Source organism: Oryza glaberrima, chromosome 9, assembly GCF_000147395.1.
Source record: "Oryza glaberrima chromosome 9, OglaRS2, whole genome shotgun sequence".
Classification (NCBI taxonomy): domain Eukaryota; kingdom Viridiplantae; phylum Streptophyta; class Magnoliopsida; order Poales; family Poaceae; genus Oryza; species Oryza glaberrima.
Window position 1 is genome coordinate 8,447,826 of NC_068334.1, and position 18,396 is coordinate 8,466,221.

Below are 18,396 nucleotides of genomic sequence, written 5' to 3' on the forward strand. Positions count from 1 at the left end.
CCTTTTAGCAATGGTCTCAGTTATATAATTATCTCAACAGTTTTGACTTTCAATTGCCGAGAGGAAAGAGATTTGACTATTCAAATAATAATTGCATGTGCCAAAAAATTGTCCCAGCTTATATCTAACCGGATGGGCCAAGAGGACACAGGGCTTCTTTGGCTAATGGGTTAGAGAAATTATTTCCTTCCCACCAGATGACATCTTTAAATCCTAACCATCCATTCTCACTCTTCCATTTAATCCTAACCCTTCATTCATTTCCCAATCCCAATCCTACCCTCCATTTCCCATTATCCAAACACACCCACAAAGATTGCGTCGGATTACATGCCCGTGAATTTTTATTATTTTTAACCTTTCTATTTTTATTTATTTTAAAAATAAACTTTCTCAAAATTTATTGTAAAATCTAAACACTTTAGGAGCGCTACCCCATCTAATATAATAAAAAATACACTAGCGGCATCTCACGCATGGTGCTTGACACCTTTGTTTTGTAAAAAACCGCTGCCATGTCAGCTCGACTAGCATAGTTATACCTAATAGTATTGTTTTATCGTGCCAGTAGCCAGCCTAACTGGAATGGTAGTTCGTATTTAGAAATAAATTTTGAGAGTTTATTTTTAGAATTAAAAACCAAAATGTGCAAAAGAAACAAAAAAACTAAAGCAAATTACTCCTATCTTTTAAGAAAACTGCTAGCAAATTACTCATGTCAAGTCATGGGATAAAACAACGGAACCTCTTTGTCATTATTTCTTTTGCATCGTTTTGGATTTTTTTTACCACCTAATATTTTAGTGTTTTTTTTCTACCTGGTTGGCTTCCGGGAGAAAATTTTTTTTTTCCGGAGGGAGCACAGGATCGGTTTTTCTCCACCGATTTTTTCACATGGGTGGGAGAAGCGAAGCACAGGGCAAAGAGGAGGACAACTCCTTTTTTTTAAAAAAATAAAAGAAAAGAAAAGAAAAAAACAGATAAAATGTTCTTCTAAAAGCATATAATTGTTTCACATTTTTTAGGTAGGGGTTATTTAATGCTTTTAAATTAATTATTGATGATGTCATAGAATATGAAAATGGTCAATGAACAATTAAAACCCATCAACAGTTACAGATATTAACTATAATCAACAGTTACAGATATTTTTAACCGCAATTCACTATAATCAACAGTTACAGATATTTTTAACCGCAATTCCTGAGGATTCTCCTCATGACTAGGTTTCCCAAATCGTTAAGAGCCCGAACTACCGTATCCCGGTGGTAAGCACAATACCACGTGTAATCACGGTAAACTATACAAAACCTATAAAATTTATCAAAATTTTAAATTATTTATAGTATCTTAGCTTTGGCTGCAGAGGCTGGCGCCTACGTGCCAAGCTCCCAAGCATCGCCTATCCATGCAGAGCTCGTCCCTCGCCACGCGTACCCCAGCCACGCTCCACATGTCCACCCTCTCCCACCACAGCCGCATTCTTTATACCACATCATCGATCATCTCCTCCCCTCCATCGATCGATCTATCACAACATTTTCTTGAAGCCCACAACAAGATCGATCCGTAGTACCCATGGCCAGCGGTGGAGGCGGCATCGGAGAACACTACATGCGGGTGATCCGCGGCGACGACGGGTACGACGACGGCGGCGGCCAGCACCAGGAGAAGCCGGGGGCGGCCGTGTCCGTGGCGAAGGGCGTGGCAGCGGCGGCGGCGGCGGGGTCGATGCTGTCGCTGGCGGGGCTGACGGCGACGGGGACGGTGGTGGCGCTGATCGTGGCGACGCCGCTGCTGGTGCTCTTCAGCCCCGTGCTGGTGCCGGCCGCGTTCGCGGCGTCGGTGCTGGCGGCCGGGCTCGCGTCCTCCGGCGCGCTCGGCGCCGCGGCGGTGGGCGTGCTGGCGTGGATGTACCGGTACCTGCAGTCGCCGTCCGGCGAGCACGCGCCCGCCGGCGCCGGCAAGGTGGAGCACGCCCGCGCGCTGCTCGACGCCAAGGCGCACGACGTCGGGGACTGGGTCCAGCACCGCCTCGACCAGGCGCGCACCTAGAAAAACCCGAGGAGATTAGCTACGGATTAGTTCAAATCAACTCGCCTATAGCTAGCTGATGCAATCACACATATGCATATGCCTTCGTGTTTGTGTAATGTTCCGTGTGTGTACAATAATAAGTTGCAAAATGCAGGATTGCTGGTACGGCGACATCTGAAATTTTATACGACCTCGTGGTCTTAAATTTTGTCCGAATTCAAACTGAATTTCATAAATGTGGTCACAACCAACCGTGCCATTGACAGTACGAACTTGACCATATCATTTCTTAACAAGTGCAGGTGTGAGAACAGCTACCTAAATAATGTAATCCCTCTTTCCTACAACGAACTACGCAAGCTTTGAAGGTGAGTTGGCCATGGCATCTCGTGCTTGTATACCAAACCACCTACGTGTTCATCCATGGCGTGCTTGCGTTCTATCGTCATGGTGTCGAGCTCGACGGTGAACACCCACCTCCCCTGCGCCGGCCACAGGACCACTTGCCCAACACGGCCGCCGGCAAGAATGGCGGTGGCGCCGTTGCCGGAGAGGGAGGAGAACCTATCGTCGTCGTTCCGGTCGGCATGTGGCGGCGGCGCGCGGGTGATCTCCGGCAAGCTGACGCGATTCAGGAGCTCCCACCCGTCCTCGTCTCGCCAGCGCGAGAACACCCTGAGCTCGCCGCCGGACAAGCCGACGATGCGCACGGCGAGGCTGTCAATGAAGGGCGGGTAAGGTTCGCCTCCGTGATCGACGACATGGAACGGCGGCTCGTCGTCGTCGTGCTGCGGCGAGGACGACCACCGGAGGCCGGCCGGGAGGGCGTCGAGCGAGAACCTGGAATCGTCGACGAGGACGAGCATGGAGGCGCTGTTCTTGATCGCCCAGTACGCCGCCCGCCTCCCGCGCCCGACGAAGCTCACGGACTCGGCGCCGCCGTGGAGATGGACGTCGCTCTTGGCGGTGATCTTGCTGACGCGCCTCTGCCAGCGCGGCCTCCACTCGCACCGGCAGAACGAGTAGCCCATGGCGGTGCCCACGTCGTCGGGCACGCCGCCGTCGTACCGCTCGTAGAGCGCGCAGATCACGGTGAACCTCGACATGTTGACGCGGACGTCGCGCTCGTGCTTCAGGAACGCGCGGAGGCAGCGGTGGGACCTCATCTCCGGCAACGGCGTGATCGCCCGGCGCCGCCGCGTGAGGGGCTCGCACACCATGAGGTCGGGGAAGCAGCGGCGCTTCCACCCGATCCTCTTCTTGGCGAGGAGGACGACGCTGGAGACGCCGTCGACGACATGCCACGACTTGGCGTCGGGGATGAAGTCGAGGGAGGAGAAGTGCCGCCTGTCGACGTCGGTGGACGGGACGAAGAAGGCGGCGCCGTCGTCGTCGCCGTGGCGCCGCCGCGGCCACTGGTAGTAGGGGTTGTCGGCGACGTGGTAGGTGCCGACGGTGTAGGCCTCCGATCCGTCCTGGTCCAACTATGTTGTCCCCGGAACCGGAGGAGGAAGATTCTGCCGCCGATGACGCGGCGCCAGCGCCACGGCTTGCACGCGGCCGTCGCGCGGATGAGGCCTAGGGCCGAGTCCAGCCGGAGGAAGATCCGTTCGAGGAGCGCGTCGGGGATGCCGGCGCCGGCGCCGCCGTCGCGCGCGGTCGTCGAACCCGACGCCACCGCCGTGACGCGGCGCTCCCTCCGATGCTTCGCCTTCATAGAAACGACGCCTGTTCACTTTGACAATTTTGGTAACTTGTCAAAATTTTAGCAGGATTTCTTATAATTACTAAAATTTAGCAGTAAACTAAATATAACTATTTTTTAGCAAATTTATCAAAATTTGGTAAGGTTAAAAATGACATCAAAGTGAACAGGCCCTAACCCTCGCGTGCCGTGGCCATGGAACAGAGGCCCGCTTGGAATGGCAGTTTCGGCCTTTTGGGCTGGACGAGGATGGCCCGCTTCGGCTGGCCGATTTTCGCGTAAAATTTCCTTCCCTTTTATTCCCGTGGTTTGGCCCAATACAATTGGAAAAAAATAAAAAGAAAGAAAAAACGACGCCTCCGAGGGTTCGAGAGATTTTCTCGCTCCCAATTCCGCCGCCGCCTCCCCTACCCGACGTCGATCTGTTCGGCCGGCGTCGATCCGCGCGCGCTCGGCCTCCTCCGATCGCCTGTGCATGGCGGGGACGGAGAGAAGTCGTCGCCGGCGAGAGGGCAAGCTGAGGAAGGCGTGGAGGAAGGAGGCCGCCACGGCGGGGCCGACCAGCGTGAACGACGTCCCCGACGAAGTACTCGAGCTCGTCCTCCTCCGCCTCGGCGATTCCCTCGCCCTCCTCCGCGCCGCGGCCGCGTGCAAGCGGTGGCGCCGCCTCGTCGCGGACGCCGGTTTCCTCGCCCGGTTCCGCTCCCTCCACGCGCCCCACGTCGTTGGTCACTACCACGTCGTCGACCCTACCTTCGCGGGGGCGCTGCGCGGCGGCAACCACGTCTTCGTGCCGGAGCGCTCACCATCACCTCTCGACCGCCGCCGCCTCTCCCTCGACTTCCTGCCGGAGCCGGATAGCGACCGCGCATGGTGGGAGCTCGCCGACACCCGCGGCGGCCTCGTGCTCCTCTACCAGAATAAGTGGAATGTCTCCTTCCCCGACATGGTCGTCTGCGAGCCGCTCACGCGGCGGCACCAGGGTATCCTCCGCCCACAAGAGACGAAGTACAGGATATGCTTCGGTGTCTTCTTGATCGACGGCGCCGCCGCCGATGAGACAGGCGGCTGCATCAGCATGTCGAACTTCCGGGTTCTCTCCGCTGTTTGCGAATCCGAAACGTCATACTGGTACTATCATGGCACGCCCCGCCCGCGCGCCTACGTCTTCTCCTCGGGCGTCGACGGTGGCTAGCGCGCGACGGAGAGCGACTCCGGTAGCGACATCAAACTTCCAAGCCTCCAATTGATATACTTCGTGGGGCGGGCGGGCTGCTCTCTGTATTGGGGATTGGATGGCAAGGACGCCATGCTCGCTCTGCACAAGACCACGGCAGAGTTTTCGCTGGTCACGATCCCGGCGATCGTCGGAGAGTCATACCACCCGTCAACCTTCCGTGTCATCGGTGGCGGCAACGACGGCACGATGCGCGTGGTCCGCTTGATCGGTGACGACCTGAAAATCTTCACGCAGCTCAAGGGGAGCGGCGGCGAGTGGGTGGTGGAGAAGCTTGTGAGGCTGCCGGTGGCGACCCGTGGGTTGCCAGGGCACGACGTCGGGTTGTTTCACCACTACGCGAGGATCGTCACGGAGAACGAGAGGTACATCCTCGTGACGCCACGGGTGGCGACGTGGCTGTTCTCCGTTGAGGTCGAGACGCCGGTGGTTGAGCGCGAGCATGTGAGGAACAAGTACGCCGGCGCGGCCTACACGTACGAGCTACCATGGCCACCGGTCTTGCAAGCTTGCATTGCTGGGAGACGCCGCAGCAGGAGATGATGCTGATATCTACATCTATGCACACAGAACACGCGGATCATAGTTTTTCTTCTTCTTCGGCAACGGTAATATCTTACATTCGCGACCAATTTATTAAAGAGTCTCACAGCTTTACTACATCAGTAGAAATCAGGATAGCTTAGTGTCAGATTTGTATAACACGGGTGATTGGTTTTTAGACTTTAGAAGAAATCTGAATGTAGCTGATAGGCAAGATCTAGATGTCTTGATGCAGAATCTGATAAAATCATTTGGCCGCATGAGAAAGCAAAGACATTCACTACTAGATCTATGTACGGTTTGATAACTTTTGGAGGTGTCATTGGCAGAAATATGCAAGAGGCATGGAAATGTAAAATCCCATTGAAGTTAAAATATTTTCTGTATGTAGTGGGAAGAGATAGAATACCATGTGCTGTTCAGCTTAGGAAAAGAAACTGGAAGGGGGGAAACAGAACTATCCATATCCTGTTTCAAGCAGGAAACGACCAGCCATCCTGTTGGTCCTGTTGGTCTTGTTTTATAGGACATTGTTGGCGGATGGTACGAGGCCCTTCGACCAAATCTGCCAAAACCCATGGCGAAGGCTATGGAGTAAGAACGGCGTGAGGCGAAGAGTCGCACGAGTGCCTTGCCAGGCCAGAGGCGTCTCAGGCGAAGGGTGCAAGGCGAAGACTATCTGCCGAAGGAAGACGACTTCGCCATGGCAAGTTCGCCCCCGCGAGGGCCGAAGAAGCCTTTCCGGCCCATCAAGCCTAGGGGCTATAGGGCCGGCGATCGCCAGACGGCCCATCAGGGGCCCATGAGCCCCTATAACATTATGTACCCCTGTAAATGTCCCTTTCGTAAGGGTAATCATGTAAATTCCCCTGTATAACCTAAACCCTAGCAGTAAGAACCTGTAATGGGGCTATAAATAGTCCCCTAAGGCCATGTAATGGGGGATCCCCGAAGGAAAAGATTAAAAATTCAATACACTTCGTTTCCTTCCAACCACTGTTGAGTAACCACGTCTTCCGACGTATGCAGTTGTCATTTCGACAACAGCTGGCGCCGACCGTGGGGATCTCTGAGCGAAACCACTGAGAGCGAATGCCACCGAAGAGGGTCGTGAAGGAGAAGGTTGCCAGACGGAAGGAAAGCGACGCCGGACCGGACATGGCCGCCGAGGAGGGAGCAGAGCCTTCGGCGCCCGTGGCCAAAGATGGAGGAGGACCAGCGCCATCACAACCGCCTTCGGCCCCTGCCACCTCTGTGCAAGTGCCGAACGCGGCCGACGTGGCGAAGGCGGCTGCGGCGGCAAGGGCACTCCAGACCAGGGCGGAGATCCTTTCGACAAGCCAACTGGTGGTGCCCCAAGCCGCTCCATCGCAGCCGGCAGCGGCTCCAACTACGCTCGCCGTTGTGCAGGCCCAAGTCAGCCCTGACCCCGAAACACAAGCCGAAGCCAACATGGAAGCCATGCGACAGAACATGACACGGCTCCAAGACATGCTTCGCCAAATGCAAGAACAACAACAAGTATACGAGACGGCGAGGCGGACCAAGGCCACGTCGGCTCCAACTTCAGTATTCGACAGGTTATGTCCCACCTCAAGTCCATCCGCAAGTGACGACCCAGCCCTTTCCGCCACAAGCCGCACAAGCGCCAGTGTACTTCGTCGGGCAGCAATCGGCCGCAGTAGTGCATCCGGCCCCTCGCGTGCAATTGCAAGCTCAACCAGTCGCTGCCCAAGTACACCATCAACCACCTGGCCAAGCGCCACAAACAGTGGCGGAAGGGGCTTCGGCTCTGCAGGCGCAACTCCAAGCTTTCCTTCAGCAACTCAACCAACCCCACTGCATTTCAAGTACAACCCCATCGGCCCACCCAGAGGGGAATACAAGTCAAGGTGCGCCTATTTGGTTGCCACCGATTCAGCCGGGCCTGGGAGTTTCGCCGTGGAATCAAGGACCGCAGTTCGACTTCGTCAACGCTGCTCAGGCGCCAACCGTTCGGCAGCAAGCTCCAACTCCAGGCTTCGGAACAAACCAAACACCAATCCAAGCTACGACGACGTGGTCGCAGCCAATTTTTGACCCATCCATGGCGGCTCAGCAAGTACCTCCAGTTGGAGCCGGGCAGTCGAATGCCATGGCCCAACCTCACGCACAAGCTGCGATTTCTCCCTTCGCCACACCGTACCCGCAGCAAGGTGCGGTAAACAGGGCGGGAGGCGAAAAGGGGCTACCGCTGAGTGGGGGAATCAAGACTCGTCCAATCCCACCCCAGTTCAAGTTCCCGCCCGTCCCCCGCTATTCAGGCGAAACTGACCCGAAGGAGTTTCTCTTCATCTACGATTCAGCGATCGAAGCGGCTCACGGTGACGAAAATACCAAGGCAAAGGTAATACATCTCGCTCTAGACGGCATCGCCCGTTCTTGGTATTTCAATTTACCAGCCAATAGCATTTACTCATGGGAGCAATTGCGCGATGTTTTTGTCCTTAACTTTCGAGGCACCTATGAGGAGCCGAAGACGCAACAACACCTTCTCGGCATTCGCCAAAGGCCGGGGGAGTCGATAAGGGAGTACATGCGTCGTTTCTCGCAAGCCCGGTGCCAAGTTCAAGACATAACCGAGGCGTCGGTTATAAACGCCGCTTCGGCCGGCCTGTTCGAGGGCGAACTCACAAGAAAGATCGCCAACAAAGAGCCACAGACGCTCGAACACCTACTTCGCATCATTGACGGGTTCACAAGGGGCGAGGAGGATTCCAAGCGACGGCAAGCTATACAAGCTGAGTACGACAAAGCCTCTGTCGCCGCTGCTCAAGCTCAAGCACAAATTCAAGTTGCCGAACCACCTCCCCTCTCTGTTCGACAGTCTCAACCGGCGATCCAAGGACAGCCGCCAAGGCAAGGCCAAGCCCCCATGACTTAGAGAAAGTTCAGAACAGACCGTGCGGGCAAGGCAGTGATGGCTGTCGAAGAAGTGCAAGCCCTCCGCAAGGAGTTCGACGCCCAGCAAGCAAGCAACCATCAGCAACCAGCCCGCAAGAAGGTCCGAAAAGATCTCTACTGCGTCTTTCACGGACGCTCTTCGCACACCACGGAGCAATGCCGAAACATTAGGCAACGTGGCAACACGCAAGACCCAAGACCGCAGCAGGGAACAACTGTCGAAGCACCCCGCGAAGCAGTTCAGAAGCAAACACCCCCAGCCGAACAACGCCAAGATGCACAGCGAAGGATAATCCAAGTGATTACAAGGGCCGACCCGCCAAGCCAGTTATCCAAACGGCAGAAGAAGATGCAGATCCGTATGGTCCACAGCATCACTTCGGCGGGCGAAGGGGCGCTGCAATATCTGAACCAGCTAATTTCTTTTGGGCCGGAAGACGCAGGAGTTATGTTCCCGCATCAAGATCTTGTGGTAATCTCAGCTGAGATAGCTAGCTTCGAAGTCCGATGAATCATGGTCGACGGAGGGAGTTCGGCCGATGTTATCTTCGCCGAAGCATATGCCAAGATGGGGTTGCCTACCCAAGCACTTACCCCAGCACCAGCATCACTCCGCGGTTTCGGCGGAGAAGCAGTTCAAGTTCTTGGCCAAGCACTCTTGCTGATAGCCTTTGGCTCGGGGGAGAACAGACGCAAAGAGCAAATACTGTTCGACGTCGTCGACATCCCATACAACTACAACGCCATCTTCGGCCGTGCAACCCTGAACAAGTTCGAAGCCATTTCCCACCACAATTACCTCAAGCTCAAGATGCCCGGCCCGGCATGGGTGATAGTAGTCAAGGGGCTTCAGTCTTCGGCCGTTTCAAAAGGCGATCTAGCCATAATCGACAGAGCAGTGCACAGCGTTGAGACCAAACCGCATGAACGGCCAAAGCACACGCCAAAGCCCACCCCTTACAGCAAGATAACAAAAGTGCAGATTGATGATGCCGACCCCACAAAGCTCGTATCACTGGGGGGCGACATGGGCGAAGAAGAAGTTGAGAGTATCCTAGAGGTGCTCAAGAAGAACATCGACATCTTCGCCTGGAGCCCTGACGAGGTGGGGGGTGTTCCGGCAGATCTCATAATGCATCACCTGGCGGTCAAGCCGGACATTAAGCCAAGAAAACAGAAGTTGCGCAAGATGTCTGCCGACCGCCAAGAAGCGGCGAAAGCCGAAGTACAAAAATTGCTCAGGGTAATCCAAGAGATTGACCATCCGGAGTGGTTGGTGAATCCAGTGCTGGTGCGGAAGTCAAACGGCAAATGGCGCATGTGTGTCGATTTCACAGACCTGAACAAAGCGTGTCCGAAAGACGACTTCCCCTTGCCGCGGATCGACCAGCTCGTGGATTCAACAGCTGGATGCGAGCTCATGAGTTTCCTGGACGCTTATTCCAGCTACCACCAGATCCGCATGAACCCGCTCGACATCCCCAAAACATCCTTCATCACTCCATTCGGTACATTTTGTCACCTTAGGATGCCTTTCGGCTTAAGGAACGCAGGAGCAACCTTCGCCAGGCTGGTGTACAAGGTTCTTGGCAAGCAGTTGGGGCGGAATGTGGAGGCTTACGTCGACAACATCGTCGTAAAAAGCCGCAAGGCTTTCGACCATGCGATTGATCTGCAGGAGACATTCGATAGCTTGCGCGCAGCAGGCATAAAGCTGAATCCGGAGAAGTGCGTTTTCGGCGTCCGCGCAGGCAAGTTGTTGGGTTTCCTTGTTTCCGAAATAGGCATCGAGGCGAATCCCGAGAAAATCGATGCCATCCAGCAAATGAAGCCTCTGTCAAGCGTACATGAAGTACAAAAGCTTGCAGGCCGAATTGCGGCACTCAGTCGATTCCTCTCAAAGGCAGCCGAAAGAGGTTTGCCCTTCTTCAAGACCCTCCGGAGCGCGGGAAAGTTTGATTGGACACCAGAGTGCCAGGCAGCATTCGACGAGCTAAAGCAATACTTGCAAAGCCCGCCAGCTCTGATAAGCCCACCCCCAGGAAGCGAACTGCTATTATACTTAGCAGCTTCGCCGGTGGCAGTCTGTGCTGCCCTCGTCCAAGAAACAGAGTTCGGACAGAAACCGGTCTACTTTGTCTCCGAAGCACTGCAAGGAGCGAAGTCAAGATAAATCAAAATGGAAAAGCTCGCTTACGCCCTAGTGATGGCTTCGCGCAAGCTTAAGCACTATTTCCAGGCCCACGAAATACTCCGAGGCAAGGAAGTCACTGGCCGGCTCAGCAAGTGGGCGGCAGAGCTATCCCCGTTCGACTTGCATTTTGTTGCACGCTCTGCTATCAAGTCTCAAGTGCTAGCTGACTTCGTAGCTGAATGGACACCGGTACTTGCCCCCGACCCCGAGCCCGCCGAACAATTCTGGGTGATGTGCTCTGACGGCTCGTGGTCGCACAGGGGGGGGCAGGTGTTGCGGCAGTCCTCTTTTCGCCGAATGGTGTGCCGATTCGGTATGCAGCAAGACTGCAGTTCAACACAACCAACAACGCAGCAGAATACGAAGCCGTTCTCCTGGGCCTAAGAAAGGCGAAAGCACTGGGAGTCTGGTGCTTGCTAATTCAAACCGACTGCAAGTTGGTAGCAGGCCATGTTGACAACTCCTTCGAAGCAAAAGAAGAAGGAACGAAGGTATCTGGAGGCTGTTCGGTCCATGGAAAAATGCTTCACTGGCATAACGGTCGAACACTTACCTAGAGGCCAGAACGAGGAAGCAGACGCCCTGGCAAAATCCGCTGCTTGTGGTGGCCCACATTCGCCTGGCATCTTTTTCGAAGTCCTACATGCTCCAAGTGTGCCCATGGGCAGCTCAGAAGTCATGGCAATCGACCAGGACAAACTGGGCGAAGACCCATATGACTGGCAAACCCCATTTGTGAAACACCTTGAAACTGGCTGGCTTCCGGTAGACGAAGCAGAAGCAAAGCGTTTGCAACTCAGAGCCACGAAGTATAAGATGGTCTCGGGTCAGCTTTACCGCTCTGGGGTACTTCAACCCTTACTTCGTTGCATCTCTTTTGCCGAAGGCGAAGAAATGGCAAAGGAAATACACTAGGGGATATGTGGCGCGCACCAGGCTGCAAGAACAGTGGCCTCCAAAGTATTTAGACAAGGAGTTTATTAGTCCACTGTGTTGAAAGTCTGTGTTGAGCAAATTAAGAAGTGCGAAAGTTGCCAGCGTCATGGCCGAACCCAAACCGCACCCCAGTATGATCTGCAGCCCATTGCGCCAATATGGCCCTTCGCCAGGTGGGGACTGGACATCATCGGGCCGTTCCCGGTGGCGCGAAACGGGTATAAATTCGCAATTGTAGCTGTGGAATATTTCTCTCGATGGATTGAAGCCGAACCCCTTGGGGCAATCACTTTGGCAGCAGTACAGAAGTTTGTATGGAAAAACATTGTTTGCCGTTTCGGAGTGCCAAAAGAGTTCATTACTGACAACGGCAAGCAGTTTGACTCTGATAAATTCAGAGAAATGTGCGAAGGGCTTAACCTGGAAATCAGGTTCGCGTCGGTCGCGCACCCGTAGTCAAATGGGGCGGCCGAACGTACAAATGGCAAGATCCTAGAAGCACTAAAGAAAAGACTCGGTTATCTGGGCCCTTCGGACGACCCCTACAAGACCAACCAAGTTTAGCCCGTTTATGCTTCTTTATGGCGATGAGGCAATGACCCCAGCAGAGCTAGGGGCTAACTCACCAAGGGTGATGTTCTCCGGGGGCGAAGAGGGGCGCGAAGTATCGCTCGAACTCTTGGAAGGGGTAAGGGTCGAAGCGCTCGAGCACATGCACAAATACACCACAAGCACTTCGGCAACTTACAACAAAAAAAAGTTCGACCCACGGAGCTGATGTCTAGTCATCTCGTCCTAAGGAAGAAGATGAACCCAGTAGCGGTTGGCAAGCTTGAATCAAAGTGGAAAGGACCGTACCTCATCAAACACAAGTCCAGGACGGGATCTTTTCGCCTAGCGACACTCGAAGGCGAGGAGTTCGACCATTCCTGGAACGCCGCCTCTCTTAAGCGCTTCTATGTCTAAAATGGGTGGCACCCAAATCGCCAACTTGTAAAAATGTACATACAGTCATGTAAGCCCTTCGGCACTATATAAGCCCTTCGGCACTATGTAAGCCTTTCGGAAAAGAAAAAAGAAAAAAAAAGAGAGAGAAAAAAGAGAAAAAAAACTGGATGTAGGGCTATTATCCACCCTGGAGGCCCGAACCATTATAAAATCTCTGTGTCTTCCGCCTTCTTTTTATTTTTCGTGTGATTGATAATTTGTGGAAAAACCCCAAGGCAAACGCCTGATCAGCGAAAAAGGCCAAGGGGGAGAAACGAATCGGCCGAAGCATCGCTTGCCGAACGTTGAAACCGCAACAGCTTGTCTCAGAAAATAACTAGCCGAACGACGTTACGATTCGATCAACATAAAAGCAAAAGCGTCTCTTTCGACACAGAATGATCGAAAACGAACGACAAAAGGCTGAAAAGTCAGTACACCCATTTCGCTGATATACGCAAAGGGGCCGGCATGTTCCGACCTAACAAAAGCACAAAATGTGACGATGCGAAAAATAGCGAAAAGGAAATAAAGAACGTTTTTTATTAACTTCGAAAAAATAATCGAAGAATAGAAGGTTCACAACACGATACAATTCACTTTACAAGTAAATTACATCTTCGCCCCCATAATCACTATCCCTCCCTAAGGAATGGTCAGACGAACTAGGTTCGTCATCACTACTAATATCATACACAACCTTAAGAGGAGTGGGGGGCGAAACACAGACTAAACTGTAACGACGCTGAAAGATCGTTTCCTGACGTTTAGTCTTCTGATGGTTTCGCCAAAAGCGAGCCATATCCTCCAAACGTCTTGAATGAACAAGATCGTAATCTTCTAAGGTTCGCCCGGGGTGCGCCTGTAGCCAGTCGGCAACCTTGATAACCTTATAGCTCCGACCGTTTATCTCCATTTCGCGATAAATAGGGCGAAATGGACATCGCACCTTCAGCAGGTCCTTCAATGCCACAAATTTCTTGTTTTGACTTCACCAGCTCCCGGAAGGGGGCCGAATACACAACTTTCGGTGAACCCCCTGATAGACAGCGCAGAAAAAGCAAAACACAGCTTATATAGTAAGAATAGGCGAAAGAAGGGGGAGGTATGGCATAATGCGAAATGAGCGAAATAATAATATGCCAAAGACTTCGATCATCAAAAAAGTATTTAACATTGTGTCGTACATTCCAAATATACAAAAAAGCCTTTTTTAAGGTTTGGTGGCAACTTGCCGAATATACATCATTTGCCTCTCTAGGCAAACGTAAAAGAGGGAGGAAAACTACAAAACTCTAAAGAAAGGGCGGAGGGCCTCACACCTCTGGGTGATCCTGGGCATCGCCTCCAACCTCTTGCCCGCCGCGCCCTCTTCTTCGCCCCGATCTGCGGCCTCCGCCTTCGCCAGTTGCTCCAAAAGGCGCGCCTTGGCAGCGGACCGGCCGTCTTTCTGTCAGAACTGTTTTCGCCAAGTGCGAAGAGCGGGCGAAATGTTCTGCGCACTAATCTCCCAGTCCCCCTTCGCATAGGTAGGGAACTCGGCGACGTGCTCGCAGCCGAACTGCTGCAAAAGGCCTAAGGTGAAGGCCGCCGATACACGCGCACAACAATCGCCGTACGCGGTGGCGCAGTCCGAAACCGATCTGCCAGCCTGCTGTGTCCACTCGGAGAAGTCGAAGGCTGAGGCATCCTCGGCAGGGACCCCCCGCACCTTCGCGCCCATGTCGGTAAGGGCGAGGCGGAGTGTTTGGCAAGCCGTTCTCGCGGATTCGGTGGTCTTCGCCATGTCCCGCGAAAATCGCTGCGACTCCTCCGCGGCGCTCGCTTCGGCCCTGCTAGCCTTCAGGCGAAGAGCCTCCATCTTCGGCTCAGTAAGGTTGTAGTAATCGATGAGCACCGCCGAATAGGCCTTCTGCTTCTCCAGTTCGGCCTTGAGGCGATCAACCTCGGCCCTGGCCTCTTTCCCCTTATCCAATTCGGACTGAAGACGTTTGACTTCAGTTTTCGCCTCCTTGAGGATGTTGGCCAGGGCCTCCACCTCCAAGTTCTTGCGGCTTATTTTATCGTCCTTGGCCCAAAGACGGCTCTTAAAACCGTCAAAACGGGCCCGCACGGTTCGCTCCGTCGAACAGTGAGCCGCAAGAATCTAGATGAAAGATAGGAGCGGGCGAAAAGAACAAAAGGTTAATTGTGAGACGTAAAAAAAAGAGGGACAAAGAGGAAAACGAAGAAGGAAGAAAAGGCATACCCGAACCGCCAAACTTTTAATGGTGGAACACCCCTTGTCGAACTCGTTAAGTTCGGTGAACAGGCTCAGGGTGCCGGCGGGCAAGACAAGGTTGCTCACCCCCTCCACAAAGCGAATAAGGTCCGCCCGAGTCTCGAAATCACCAGGGGCAAAGTGGGGCGCCGCAAGGGAATACTCCGAGGCAGATGCTTCGGCGGCTGCACACTTCCGCTTCACCTTGACCAGCGGCGAAATAGCTGGCTCACGCAGAGGGCTCCCGAAAACCCACGCCGTAGCCGACACAATCCGTTCGGCGGAGGCTGAAGCCCCGGCGGCAGCGCTACCGCCTGCCCCAACGACGCCGAGCAGAGCAAGGGGAGCAGTCGAAAGGTCAAAACTGCAGCCAGCGGGCGAAGTCGGAGTCTCGTCAGAAGACTCGTCGTCGCTGAAAACGCGGGCGATGTCGACGAGTCCTTTCTTTTTGGAGATCTTCTTCACCATACCTCCCTTCGCCGCCTTGCCCGAGGAGAACACAACTAGAGCCTTCGCCCCTTCCAAATCTTTCCGTCGAAGGGGGGAGCTGTTCGACTCCACCCCGGTCTCGTTGTGACCTGGACTTGGGGTAGGAGTGTAGCCGGGGGGTATCGACGCGGTCTTCGATCGCCTCTTTCGCGGCCTTATCGGCCACGGTCTCCTCCTCCCCTTCCTCCTCGCCGTCGCGTTCTTCGGCATCGTCCTCGTCGTCGGCGTCGGAGTCCGACGAAGCAGGGACCTTTCGCTTCCTAGGGGCAAGCTTCACTTGTCCACGCATTCGCTTTCGCGAAGGCCCTGCATCGTCGTCAGCTTTGTGGGGGTTTGCCCGAGGAGGCAACTCGCCGTTATAAACCCGGTTCGCCCGCCCAGCCGCTTGTCGTGTTAGCAGCTGGCTATACTCGACGACCGATACGTCGTCGATCATCCTGCAGGCTTCGGTTTCAGCCTGGTCGAGGGTCAACACTGCAAAAGTAAAAGTGTGTAGCTATGTTAAAAGTCAGACAAGGCAAAATAACAAAGCACAGCAGTATATAGCAAAAGAACAGTCTTACTGTTCGTCCCCTCAGGAAGAATCAGGTTCGGCAAACCGTCAACCTCTTCGCCTTGGTCAACCGTGACTTGCCATGCCTGAGAGAGGGGAAAGATGCGAAGTAGACAGAATTCCTCTACCAAGTCACGGCAGCAAAGATGGGAGCAAACCTTGCGCAGCAGAACGAACTGCGCCTCCATAGCGCCGTCCACGGCGATCTTGGGTTTCCGGTTCGGCGCGGTCGCCCTGTGGCGGCACCGGAGGACTTTCGCCGAGTCAGAACCAGCCTCGAAGGGGATGGAGTGGTAGAACCACCTAGCCATCCAATGGCGGTCCCACTTTGACATGGCAGCGTTCACCGGCCAGAGATCGGACCGTTCAGGACGAACGTTAAAGTTCACGCTCCCGAACACGGTCTTCTTCGTCCCAGCTGGGGTAATCACCGTCTTCGAGTTCACGGTGGCGAAGAATATGGCGCCGAAAAGCTCGGCGTTAGGCTCAAACCCGGAAGTCCGGCACGCCCAGTCGAAAATAGCGATCCGAACAAGCGCCGACGGGCTCAGCTGTGGAAGTTCCACCTAGAAGAGGCGAAGGATCTCCGGCACCACGGCTTTCCCTGGGGCGAAAGCCTGCCCTTCAACCAACGCCCCAGAGCTGACCAGCTTCGCCAACTCGACGTCGTCCACAAGAGAAACCCCCAAAAAGGCGGTGCTGTCGTCATCGACTCAGCTGGGATCCGGCCCTTTCGCCGAAGTAGGGTTTGGCTTGCGAGGGGCCATGGCGAACGGTGCGTTTGAGATGGCGAAGAAAGAGAATGGGCAAAACGCTTGAGGGGTCAAGAGATGCTGTGGAAGAAAGAAACGGAGGAAGAGAGCGCATGCGGTAAAATGGCAAGCGTGGCGGTGAAAAGGAAAGAGCGGTGGGAATATATAGCTCACCCAGGCGACCGTTCGCCTACCCACCAATAGTAAAGCGCCACGTGTCGCAAGGGTAGGCGAAACGGTAAAGTCCCACCGTCCGAGCGGCACAGTAAAAAGCCCACGAAGGGAAAGCCCAATACTGTTCCGTTCGGCCCGGGAAAAGAAAATATATAACCACCAATCGCAGGAGGCGAAGCGCGGCAAAATAATACTAGCCGCACAAATAACAAACTTCATTCGCAGGAATAATGTAGGTTTCGGCAGGAGCATCGGTCGAAAGGGGGCGCCGCATACCATACCACATGGTTTGCACGGTCTCGGCCGAAGCTCCAATCTCACCCTTGCCCGTGAGGGGCTTGTTGGCGGATGGCATGAGGCCCTTCGACCAAATCTGCCGAAACCCGTGGCGAAGGCTATGGAGCAAGAACGGCATGAGGCGAAGAGTCGCACGAGTGCCTTGCCAGGCCAGAGGCGTCTCAGGCGAAGGGTGCAAGGCGAAGACTATCTGCCGAAGGAAGACGACTTCGCCATGGCAAGTTCGCCTCCGCGAGGGCCGAAGAAGCCTTTCCGGCCCATCAAGCCTAGGGGCTATAGGGCCGGCGATCGCCAAACGGCCCATCAGGGGCCCATGAGCCCCTATAACATTATGTACCCCTGTAAATGTCCCTTTCGTAAGGGTAATCATGTAAATTCCCCTGTATAACCTAAACCCTAGTAGTAAGAACCTGTAATGGGGCTATAAATAGTCCTCTAGGGCCATGTAATGGGGGGATCCCCGAAGAAAAATATTAAAAATTCAATACACTTCGTTTCCTTCCAACCACTGTTGAGTAACCACGTCTTCCGACGTATGCAGTTGTCATTTCGACAACAGACATGTCGAACGTTATGGTTAACTAGGAATGATTGAGTTTTTGAAAATGTTATAAAATTTCCATTACAGATTGTTTACAAAGCTTTATGTTTTATTCAGCTCTAGAGGGTACTGCAAAAGGAAGAAGACTGTGCGAAGTGTATGAAGCTTTGATGGGGAGACTCAAATTACTGAAGCTGACTGATGCTCTACCGGCCACTCTCTGATGCTGCTTTTGTGTCAAGTTTAGCTCTTTGTTAGCTGGGGCCTGTTGATATTTGATGGAGTTGTGGTCGTTGTTCAGATGAGTTTAAGCCATGTAATGTCGTTGGGATCGGAGCTTGCACCTCTGCTCTGTTTTCTTTCTGTGCACAAGACTATGTTCTGTTATGTGCTTTCTTCGTAAGCCGGGGTAATGAAAAATGCTTGATTTTCACAGAAAAAAGAAAAATGATGTTCAAATTTGTGCTGCAGATCTTGCCAGATTAAACAACCCTCATGTTCAAATTTGTGCTGATTTATATGGAAAATTCTGTCAAGTGGAGTCCACCCTGAAATCTGAAGGGATTTGTCCATGATTGTATACAACAGACACTGTTTACTCTGTTATGCCATCTCAAAGCTTGATTGACCTTCACCGGCGCCGGCGCCGCCGTGGCGTCACCCGCACCTATTATGACATTTCTAACTATTATTATGGGCCGCCGTGGGCTTTGTACGGCCCATATTAAGCATCTTCGAGAAGCACAAA

At 53.6% G+C, this 18,396-nt stretch overlaps 1 protein-coding gene and 1 pseudogene across 1 annotated transcript; both read left to right on the forward strand.

Moving 5' to 3' along the window:
• The first annotated feature begins 1,578 nt into the window (after positions 1-1,578).
• On the forward strand, positions 1,579-2,055 carry LOC127785424 (oleosin 16 kDa-like). The gene has a single exon (XM_052312869.1). The coding sequence runs from the start codon at positions 1,579-1,581 to the stop codon at positions 2,053-2,055; it is 477 nt and encodes a 158-aa protein (XP_052168829.1).
• Positions 2,056-4,075: 2,020 nt separating this feature from the next.
• Positions 4,076-18,061, forward strand: LOC127783603 (uncharacterized; annotated as a pseudogene).
• Positions 18,062-18,396: the final 335 nt, after the last annotated feature.